Source organism: Pinus tabuliformis, chromosome 5_1, assembly GCF_031772625.1.
Source record: "Pinus tabuliformis cultivar Carrire ecotype Pingquan chromosome 5_1, CPIR1, whole genome shotgun sequence".
NCBI lineage: Eukaryota > Viridiplantae > Streptophyta > Pinopsida > Pinales > Pinaceae > Pinus > Pinus tabuliformis.
In genome coordinates, this window is record NC_142305.1 from 642,577,069 (window position 1) to 642,589,119 (window position 12,051).

The 12,051-nt window shown below is 38.0% G+C and overlaps 1 protein-coding gene across 1 annotated transcript; it reads right to left on the reverse strand.

The window, feature by feature from the left end:
• Positions 1–4,597: 4,597 nt before the first annotated feature.
• LOC149166626 (uncharacterized) lies at positions 4,598–10,444 on the reverse strand. Its single transcript, XM_089430210.1, has 5 exons — positions 9,800–10,444; positions 9,345–9,712; positions 7,759–9,135; positions 5,088–7,380; positions 4,598–4,666 (listed from the first exon to the last, which is right to left on the reverse strand). The coding sequence occupies exons 1-5, from the start codon at positions 10,442–10,444 to the stop codon at positions 4,598–4,600; spliced, it is 4,752 nt and encodes a 1,583-aa protein (XP_089286336.1).
• Between the last annotated feature and the right edge of the window lie 1,607 nt (positions 10,445–12,051).

The window sequence follows — 12,051 nt, forward strand, 5'->3', positions numbered from 1 at the left end:
TCAAGCTATATTAAGGACCTGTTCTCCCTCTATCCCTGAAGAACTTTCCACTTTGCGTAGCTCCAAAAATCAAGGTAATGGCATAACCTACTTTTCACACAAGAGCATCTTAATCCAAGTATTCAAAGACCTCAAATACTTACCTCACGGTCCTTTGAAAAAACGTTGCTCTGCTTCACTGTAGCTGACTGAGGTATCATCCGTGAATTTTGTCACAAATCCTCCTATGACTCGATCAAGCCAGTGATTGACAGTGCATGCGACCTTATCTTCAAAAGTTTCCAATCGTTGTATTAGCTCCGGGGTCCACACTATTTGACCATCAAACCTCCACCTTCCTTGGTCATCTATCAATTTAACGATCCACTCATATAGATCGATTGGGAAGGTGATGAAGAAGATCTTGTGTATTTCTGTGTACATATATCTATCCAACCACTATTCCTTCATCAGGCGTGGGTTTATGTTTTCTTGCACTGTGAATTCGTGGATATTTCTACCCAATCACCCCTCAATTTATTTCTTTGTTGGATTCCAGTGATGCGACATCACACATCTCTTTATGCAGATCCCGGTACTGGCCCTTTCGGTATCAATCCGCGAAGCGTGGACTGGAGTCTCACCCGAAGTAATATGGGGGGATACTGGAACTAAGTTTCCACACCTAGAGATGAGCGTGATGTCGTTTATGCCCTAAATCTGCCTTCACACAGATCGATAAGCCTTTAGGGCTTATCGATACAACTCCCCTTAATCAGTTTCTATACCTCGGTGAATGTTTACGACTATCTTTCGCAGACCTTGACTAGGTGGATCAAATACTTAACACACATCAAAGATGACTTATAACCCAGTAATTACTCTGATCAACTTAAGTGTTCAATAACTTCAACATATAACAAGATATTCTTCACGTAAACAGTTAACAGTAATTGCATTCATGTATTAATATAAATCATGTAAATTCATGCATCAATACATCATTATTTCATAAATCCATTATAACATAAGGCACATTCATATAACAGAAGAGATAGCACAAGTATTTCTACAACAATATTCTTTATTGATAATCAATTTAATCTTACAAACTCGAGATTTCCATGCGCACTCAATTGCAGGGGTCCGTGCACTCAGCTATGGACTCTACTCTAGGCCTCTACGCACACAGCTGCAGAGCCTTCCTTCTACTCTAAGACTTATTCGCTCTTACTCTTACTGACCCATTACATTTATCTTCCTCATCAGTATTCTGTCTTAGACTCTCTAAGACACACCTACTTATACAATCCCATGGTCCGCAGACCATGGATAGATCTTCAAAAGGCAACTCAACTTACATAAAAGAAGGGTAAAACCCTTTATGACACTTTAACTATCTAAGCGCTCTGCGACCACAACTTGTGGAGTCTTTACATTTTATTCAACAAAACTTGGGCTTTTGCCCCAAAATTGACCTTAAGGGACCCTATCCCAACACTATGCGTCAGTATCATAGTTTATCAATACCACATGCCCAAAAAACCATAACTCATTTCATATGACACTTCTTCATATGACATTTTTTAAATTAATGAATTTAATTAAAAGGACACAAAATGCATAACTACTTTGCAAATAAATCTCAACCTTTGATTTGTGTATACTACAAAAAACATTCTAGAATATTCTTTAGAGGTTAAAACCCTACCATCCACCTGACAATTATTAATATTTAAATTAGAATTTTGGAAGCCTTATTCCTCTATATATATATAAACTAGTGCAACCATATAAATTAAATGGTTATTAAATGCCTAGGAATAAATCATAATAAGCATCAAAACATTTATTTCATCACAAATTGCTAAAATTAAAAAAAAAAACATAAAAATTAACTATATTATTATTATTATTATTATTGTAATAAAAAGAATTAATATATAAGTTAAACATTTATATATTAAAAAAAAGATGTAACAAGATTGTTAACTATGAAGATTTATCTCCACTTTTTCATAGAGACTCTTAATCTAAATTATAACTTTATTATTATTATTATTAAAAAGAATTAATATATAAGTTAAACATATACATATAAAAAAAATATGTAACAATATTCTTAACCATTGCCATTTACTCTCACTTTATCACGGAGATTCTCAATTTGTAAATAGACTTTATTACAATACCATGCCCAAAAGCCATAACTCATTTCATATGACACTTGTTTATATTACAATTTTTTTATTAATAAATTTTATTAAAGGGAAAAAAGACATAACTATTTTGATAATAAATCTCAATTTTTACTTTGTATATGTTATTAAAAATATTTTAGAATATTCTATAAAGATTAAATCTCTATCATCCATCTAATAATTATTAATAATTAAATTAAAATTTTGAAAATCCTCTCACCATTTATATTATGTCAAAAATTGAATCATCTAAATATATAAAAAATTATGTATGTATCTATAATTTAAAATTATACTAACTCAATTGTGTATGCATGCATATTTTGAAATTATACTAATTCCATAAATTAGATTGGAAAAAAACTTTGAATTATCTAAAAAATAAAATGAGTCCGAATCGCTTAACGCAATATACTCAGACAGATACGTAAGCCTAATAGTTAAGAGCATGTGTTTCCTCCTAAGAAGTCACAAGATCAAAACCATAGGGGTAGAATATGTATGTGTTAGTAGACTTAGCAGTAAAATCGCTACGTTTAACAATAAAATCTTTCTAAAGAAATATGTCCATTGTCCCACAAACAAGAGGTACCTCCCCTTGTCCCACAAACAAAAATGAAAAAAATACATCCTTTTCATACAAAATGGCCCACGAATCTAGCAAAGCCAGCGAATCGCAGACTGCACAGTCCCAACTTGTTGGAACACCCCCTCAAGGTCGGTGATAAAATAAACAGCGGCAGGGAACCATGAGCAAAAACGATCCGCAAAATCATGTGTAAGGCCAAGATGCAGGTAGAACACGCAGGGATGTAGGTTACTTTATATTATATAATCTTATATTGTAATATGCTCTCCGTGTAATATTGTTTTTCCACAAATGCAAAGTACGTTCACCAACTTGTGAAGAAATTTTTCAAATGGAGTCATAGCTTGGACAACATACTTCTTCCACTATCTATCATCCAGTATTTTATTGTTGCTTTAATGTTCTAGAAGAAGTTTTTCTCACCATGCAGATATTACGACTGTTCGGACTTACATAATGAAATAGGGGCTTCGTAAAATTATTAAAATTATTTTAAAATATTTTATGCATATTAGTCATTCATATATTTAATAATTAATAATAAAAGTGTTTTATGGAAGTTTAGTTTTTTGAGAAAAATTAGAAAATACATCATAAATAATTAAATATATAATTAAAATAAGAAAACCATTATTTATTCATAAAATGTAAAGGAGAATTGAACTATTTATCTTCAAAGCAAAATGAAACTTAAATATTTTAAAGAGCAAATTAGTATAAATAGTTATTAATTGTAAATTAAGATACTATATTAACAGAATATATTCCTACAATTTCATATATATTAATGATTAATATTGTACAATTCTCAACATGTAAAATAAATATATATTATACTCTATGTTAATAATAAATAATAAATATACATAATATTATTATAATTATATTATATACATTAATGAGTATAATGTTGTTAAAAAATCTTCACAAGATTAAGAGTTCCTTGTGGAGAAAAACAATTTAAACAATTTACAACTTTTTTTTCCATTAGCTATAAGTTGTCTTTTTTATTTTTACTTTTCTATTTTATTATTTTTTTTACTTTTCCTTTTTTTTTTACAATAGGTTCTACAACAAGACTTTAATTCTTTTAATCAATAAAACGTTAAGAAAATAAAATATTATATATCACAAAAATATTAGAAAATAAAATATTATATATCACAAAAATATTAGCGCATATATATATATGATATTTACATAAAAATTATTATAATAATGTAAATACTATTTTTTTAATTATAAATTTTAAGTTTTATATAATTAAGCGTGAATATAATTGTTTTATTTTTTCCCAAATAATTAAAAAAATTATAATTAAATTTACATATTTATATTTAAATAATTTATATGTTTTAAAATATAAAAAATCTATTTTTTTAAATAATCAAAATATTTATATTTTAAGAGATTTGATTCCTTAAAAAAATATTTAAAAATAAATTTATGTTTCTTTTTTTTTTTTGGACAATAACGGTTAGATTAAAATGGGCGGTAAACCAGCTACCGCATGCTTTTACATTTCTGAAGAATCCATAACAGAGAACAGGGGAATGCATAGGATTGCTGATCAAATCCGAGAGAAATGCTGATCAAGTCGATGTTCTGAAATAGAGAAATAAACTACTTCGGCATAGTGATGGCTGTAGATGCAACGGCGCACAATGCAAAGGGCCTCAAGCGGGGCTTGAGCTTACTGTGCCTCAGAACTTCGCTTCAGATGGACTGCCTGCGGATCTTTGAAGTGTTGTTCCAAAGGACATCATTGGCATAGGAAACTGAATGACCGAAGAAAGAGGAGAAGTCTTCATCAACTAGAAGCACCATCTCAAGATTTGGGAGTAGCTGCAAATGCTGCTTCCCGGGGAAGATCGGCTCTGAGTTTTCTGAACCAAACCTTCAGAATAGAGAGATTGGAGAGAAGCGAAACTGAACTGGGATGCACCCTTGAGGATCCTTTAAAGTCGCTTGGGAAACAGGAACAAATCAAAAAAAAGTGCTCAAACTCGGAGTCTGAGATCAGTCTTGAATTGCCAGAATACAGAAATTGATTGAACAGAGGTCTCGAGGAGCAGGGGAGAGAAGGGAAAAGGGAGCCCTTATTTCAGGGAGGAAAGGAGGATCGAACTGGAGATTTAAGGAATGGAACAAGAAGATTCTGTTGAGTTAATTACCAGGGATCTCCGAGAACAGAGGACACCAAGGTTGGCCTCAGTATCAGCTAGGGAGTTGAGGTTCCTTAAGATATGAAAGAAGGATATTTTATTGAATTTGGGCAGCAATAGTCTGATTTTCCTGATGATGGTGGCTAACTGAACCTGGTGAGAGTTCTTAGGACGAAGCATGGCCTGGATGATGAGTCTTGAGTCTCCAAAGACTGAGAGAGAAAGGATATTTCTTTTAATCGCCTGTGTCAGCCCTTGCCACAATGCCAGAGCCTCCGCTCTGTTGTTTGTTTCAGTTCCCAGACCCCAATGAAATCTCAGTTCCGGAAAACCTCCAGGGCTCAATAGAACTCCCCCACTGCCAGCAACCCCAGGGTTTCCTTTAGAGGCCCCATCGAAGAATAAACAGTGATCTTCCAAGGCCGATCTCCACTTGATGAACTCTTGTTCTTCCAGCCTAATCTCCCAACTGGCATGAACGGGAACAGGATGAGAGGGCCTTTCCTTCAGATTTGGAACCAATTCTTTGAACCAATTCTCCTCTTCTATGAGCAGACTCGTTTCGTTCCTTGATGAAGTATTGGCTTCCAGTGCCTCGCCCAACAATGCTTTTATTTTAGAGATAACTCTTATTGTAGTGCAACTTTCTTCTCGAAAAATTCTGTTGTTCCTTTCCAACCATAGTTTCCAGCAAATAAATTTAGGGATCCACATCCAGCTGGTTTTAAGAAGACTTTTATTTTTAAGGCAGAAGGGAGATAAGTTGGCCCAAGTTCTGAACAGGGCAGGAATGTTGTCTGGAAGAGCAAGGATAGAGGGCTCTAACAGCAGCACTCCCCTCCAGACTTCTTGAGCAAAGGGGCAAAGCAGCAACAGGTGATTGGTAGTTTCTTCATCAGACCTACAGAGAGGACATCTGGAAGGTCCTTCCATCCCTCTTCTTCTCAAGTTATCTCTGGTGAGGATGCTTTGGTGTGCCACGGTCCAACAGAAGAAGTCTATTTTTGGGAGAGCTGGGAAATCCCATATAAATTTCCATTGGGCCGGGTTTGGTGGAGCATAAGGAACAGCCATAATTCTCTTATAACCTTCGGAAACAGTATAATGGCCAGAGATGAACCCCCAGCCTCTTTTGTCTTTAGCAGTGGCCTTTGAAGGAGATTTACCTTGGAGCATATCTAGAAGTAAAGAGGCTTCCTCCTGCAGCATTATGGGGACCTCCCCCAGATTCCACCCATCCCAGGTTCTATCAGGAGCTTCTTTCCAGTTCGAAATGTCCCACAATGTGTGCAGATTGCAAGACTGAAGCCAATCTTTGATGTTTGCAAGACCATCCACATGCTTCATTGGCTGGTCCCCCAAGATCGAATCATCCCAGATATTGATTTTCCTTCCATTACCAGGGATCCAATATAGGTGTTGGCTGAATTGCTCCCTAGCAGCATTGCAAAGATTGAATATTGGAGAACCTTTTAGAGTTCTTGGAGGCTTATCCAGGCATCTCAAACGCTGCCCTTGGAAGTATTTCTTCCAAATGACTCTTTTACTCCAGCTAGTATTTCCAGAGACTAAATTCCATAGAATCTTGGATCCCAAAGCAAGATTTTGGGCAGCCAAATTGCGCAGCTGGAGGCCTCCTTCCTGAAAAGGTCTCTTGAGGATTTCCCAGCTCACTAAATGGATTCTTCTATCATTGTTATTCCCACCTTCCCACAGAAATCTTCTCAACAGGCTATCTAACTTACTAAGAAAGGTTTTTGGGGCAAGGAGGATTGAGTTTTGGAATAGAGGCATGCTTATTAGGACCGATTTCATGAGGATGACTTTCCCTGCATTGTTCAGCCATGAGGCACCCCAGGCTTGGATTCTGTTCTTTATTTTATCAAGCAGAGGCAGCCAGTGAGCAACTTTAGGCTTAGATTTGAAGATTGGGATCCCGAGGTATTTAAATGACTCCCAATTTCGGATTCCATCCATTTCTAAAAGTCTTGCTATGTCAGACAGTTCTTTAGTCGAGCAATTCCAGCCATAGATAGAGCATTTTCTATAATTGATTTTGCTGCCCGAGATCAACCTGTAAATGTCCAGTTCCCTCTTGAAATGCCTGGCAGAGATCAAGCTGGCTCCTCCAAGCAGCAGAGTGTCGTCGGCGAATTGGGCATGATTAATGTCTTTCACCTTGTGAGTAGTTCTGAGGCCAGGCAAAGTTTGAATTTGCTGGTTATGATCTAGTTGGAAACTTAGCACCGAGGCTTGGACAGCATATAGGAGCGGAGACAATGGGCATCCCTGTCTCAGGCCCCTAGAAGCTTGGAAGAAATCAGTAGAACGGCCGTTAACCAAAGGCGCAATCCAAGGCGAGGCAATACAGGCTTTCACCCAGTTGATGAAGTTTGTTGAGAAGCCTAGCTTCTTCATCACAGCAAACAAAAAATCATGTCTCACCCTGTCAAATGCGTTAGCCAAGTCGAGCTTAATCACCATGCCTTTCTCCTTTCTTTGGCAACTAGAGTGGACTGCTTCTTGGACCAGCACAATGTTATCCAAAATCTTTCTGCCTTTTATGAATCCGCCTTGATTTTCAGGGATGATGTCTGGCAAGATGTTTTTCAGCCTGTTGGCTATTATTTTGGAGACCAACTTATAACTGGAATTGCACAAAGATATTGGCCTAAATCTACTAAAGTCAGAGGCGCCTTTCTCTTTTGGGATCAGAGCTAGAAAGGCTGAGTTGATGCCACCGCCTATCTTTACACAATTCTGGGATTTTCTGACCATCCTCAGTAGATCTTTTTTGATTATTGGCCAGCAAGTCAAAAGGAACCTGACGGAGAACCCATCTGGCCCTGGGGCTTTATCAGGCTCCATGTTGTTCAGTACCTCCTCAAGCTCTTCCATACTAATCGGAGCTGTTAGCATATCGTTGTCCGAGTCCTTGACACATTTGGGTATTAAATTAATCGGATAGGAGTGGGGATCAATAGCTGGTTCTTTAGGAGCCGAATAAAGATCTTGGTAGAAGGAGTATGCAGCTCTCTTGATGCCTTCGAAATCCTTAATCACAGTATTTTGGTATTGAATCTCTGAGACTGATTTGAAATTCTTTCGGGCTTCCGCTTGCTTATGAAAAAAGCTGGTGTTCTTATCTCCGGATTTCAGCCAGAGAATCCTAGACTTCTGCCGCCAAAATTCTTCCTCCTCCCTGCTAGATCTATGAACCTCTTTTTGGAGCTCGACTTCTTTTAGTAGCATACTTTGAGAAACAGGATTATGCTCCATTTCTAGTTGATGAGCAGCAAGCCTATTTATATTTTCTTTTCTTTTGGCTGTGGGGGATTGCAGTCTTTTAGCCCAATCTTTAAGATTTCTTTTTAGAACCCTAATTTTCTCTTCCCACACAAAGAAAGGAGAACCATGGACGGGCCTATTCCAAGAGTCGGAGACCACTTCTTGAAAGCCTTCTTGCTGGATCCACAGAGGGCTGAACCGAAAAGGGATGGGGCCAAGATTGCAATCTAGGGAAAGCTCGAGAAGAATGGGCTTATGATCAGAGGTGAGATTTGGGAGAATTTTAGAGGATGCCATAAGACCGCAGGTTAGGAAAGAAGAGTGGACAAGGAATCTATCCAGCCGGGCAGCAATGTGGTTGGGGGCTGATCTTTTATTGGACCAAGTGAATTTTCCTGAAGAAGGTTTAATATCCTCCAGGTCCCAGCCCAGCATTATGTCTTCAACCCATTCTCTGGCAGGATCCCTGACAATGGAACCTCCCTTTTTCTCATCAATATCAAGGGTGACATTCAGGTCACGTGCAATTATGATATTCTCGGTGTTTTGCTCTAAAAGAAATGAATGAAGCGAATCCCAACAGATTTTTTTCTCACTTGGCAAAACAGGAGCATAAACGTTAAACATACTTACTTGCTGGCCAGAATCCTTGTGGAGTAGCTGAGTGAAGAGCCAGTGCGGGCTGTTTTTTTCTTGAATAAAGTCATATATGGTGCTGTTCCAGAAGGTGGCTATTCCCCCAGAGGCACCTCTTGCACTAACCGCTCTTCCATGGCCTTTGTTCCAAAAAAATTTACTAGATTGGAGGAGAGAAAGATCCTCCAGCTTTGTCTCTTGGATGAGGAGGATTGCAGGCGAGTATATTCTCACTATATCTTTCAGGGCTTCCTCTTTCGACCTGCTGCCTAAACCTCTGCAGTTCCAGGAGACGTATTTCATTATTTACTTTTGTGGGGAGAGGAGGCTCCAATTGGAGCCTTGTTTCTCTTGCACCCAGATCTGGTATTCATCATTGATTTGAGAGTTTTTTGGGAGCCTTGGAGGACATCTTTGTAAGTTTCTTCCTCTCTCTGTTTCTTCTTGGATTTCCGCCCTCTAGTCGTCTTGATTGGAGTGGCTAACGAGTTGTCAGTTTCAGAATCTCTCTCTTCTGAATCTCCTTCAGAGTCTGAGGCTAGACTAATGTGTTCTTCATTGCCTTCATTTCCCCTCTGACACTCCTCGGGTGATGGAACTGTTGATTCTACTTCATTTATTTTCCCTTGTTTCTCCATATTTCCGGTTTCTTCTTGGTTCTCCTTATCATCCATCTTTTCTCCAGAGGGAGATCCGTCTTTAGAAGCAGCAGCGGCTTTTGGGTTGATGTGAGGCTTTCCCGATGGGGCGGAGGTTTTCTGTCCGGGAGGCTTTGGAATAGCCTTTCCCTTTCTGATTTCTTTCCATCCTTCTTCTTCAACTGTGTTCCCTGTTGGGGCTTTTGGGCAGTTTCTCTGGAAGTGTCCATGCTCATGACAGGTTCGACATTTGAAAGGCAGCTGCTCGTAGTCCAACTTCTGGTAGTGCTGCCATTCTCCAACTTTGAGTTTAATCGCTTCTGGTAGCCCGGCTTCCAGGTCGACTTCTACGCAGATTCTAGCACATGTATATTGGCCCTTGTGATCAGCTTTGTCAATGAATCGACCCAACCCATTACCAATCTTCTGCAGAGATTGATAGCTCCAACAGTGAAGAGGGAGATTGGGTAAACGAACCCAGACCGGCGCCTCCTTGGGGACATCAACGGATGGGTCAAAATCAGGACTCCATTTATTGAGATACAATCCCTGATTTCCCATAAAATACGGCCCGTTTCTAAAAACCAGGTCGCGATCTTCCTTGGTGGTAAATTCAAAGATGAAATAGCCTCGCCCTACAGCATAACAAATCACATTATTTTCCAGCTGCGGTCTCCAGTTTCGTTGGATCCAATCGTCCGTGGTTTTAGTGGACGGCCATCGGCCCATAAACTGCCCTACCAGGCCTCTGTCAGACAACGCAAGAGCGATTTTAATCGATTGTTCCTCTGGAAGTGCTATCTCTGGTATTTCGTCGAGCTTTTTAATGAATTTCGGCACTTCAACGTGCTGATGCTTCTTCCCTTTCTGCGTTAACAGTCTTCTGAAGGCATCTGCGGTGGATAATGGAGGGGTGGGAGCGGACTCCCCACCCCCGGGACCGCTCATGGCAGCGTCCAAGAGCTTGGCGGCGGCAAACCTACAGTCGGCTCAGAGCAGCAGCGCGCGCGATCAATAAATTTATGTTTCTTTACAAAACTAAAATATTAATATATTATCTTAATTTAGGGGGAATATATTATCTTAATTTAGGGGGGAGAGGAGAGGAGAGGTTAGGTTTGGTTTTTTATGGCGTGATAGAAAATACATTTTTAGAGTATTTATGGGCTTGCAGAAAATAAAACATAAGAAGCATATGGTTTACTTCAAAGCAATCTATTTCCCAAAAAATTTCATGTCTCTTCTCTCATGGTGTTGGGTGACTCTTTTTTAATAATTTAGTATTTGGTCAAAGCATTCTTTTATAGACAAAGTTCTAGATAATCCTCTGAATAGGATTAAGAAGGTATTAAAAAATATCCCAAAGATGAATTTCAAGCACATTTTTAGGGATAATAACTAGGAAGCAGATCAATGTGCCAACCAATATTGCAATTTGCAATCTGGATGTCTCATCTTGATAAAATCAGTTCTATCCACTTCCATATTTTTAGTTTTAATCTCTCCTAGCCCCATTGGTATGCATCTATCCATTACAAAAGAGCTCAAGAAGTTATTATTGGTAGGCAGGAAATTCCAACCATAAAAGATTCCATTTAATAATTTAATCAACAACAGATGCCATATTATGAATAAAGGATCCCGCACTAATGAATATTTCCTTAAGGGAAAATTACTAGTAATAATTGTTGGAAGAATATTTGTTATTGATGTCAAAATAATGTCATAGCCTTGTAGAGAATATTAATCCTTTTCCAATGGTCCATAGCATGCCTCCTCACTCCTCTTTGATAAAGAGAAGTGAAATTTTTAAAGTGGAGAAATTATTTTTGTTCCTTTCTTGAAGTCGGCCTACACAAACATAAGTTGTTCCCCCTCCAAAACATGTGACTATTCAAGTGTGGCTTGACTAGTATAAATAGGCAACACGACTCCTCCATTTTCTCATCCAACTTGGCCAAGGAAGACAAGGCAAGGAACTTGGACCTGAAGTTGCAATATAAACTTCATAGCTCATGAATTTGTTGAGAAGTCTAGCAAAAAAGTCTCAATTTGACTTTGCCTTGGTGAAATTGAGAAAATTCGAATTTCCACATCAAAAGACAACTTGGAGGTAGTTAACTTGTGTGACATGACTCTTGTAACTTAGTTATCTCAGTAAATTCGAGTTAGAGGGCTTGGAGTTCAGTTAAGCATGTGTGATTGCTAAATTTTAGTAATCCAGGTCAGTTATTTCCAGTTGTGTTCAGTTAAACTAGTTCTAACAATTAATGGAACTAGTGGAAGGTCAGTTGTGCAGTGGGACAATAGTCTAACTTAGTGATCATCTAGTTAATTGATCAATTAGCTCAAAATAGCTAGTGCATGCAAGGAATTCGAGTTCCTCAGTTGTGGTGGAGATTCCAAGGCAATGTAACAAGTAGTTGTAAACTAGTTTGAGTATATAGGTGTTGCATGCAATCAAATGATCAATCCTTGGGAATTGCACAATCAATTGGAGAAAAATTCCTAAAAAATAGGGGCTAATTCCTCATGATTTGCACAAGGAAATAAGG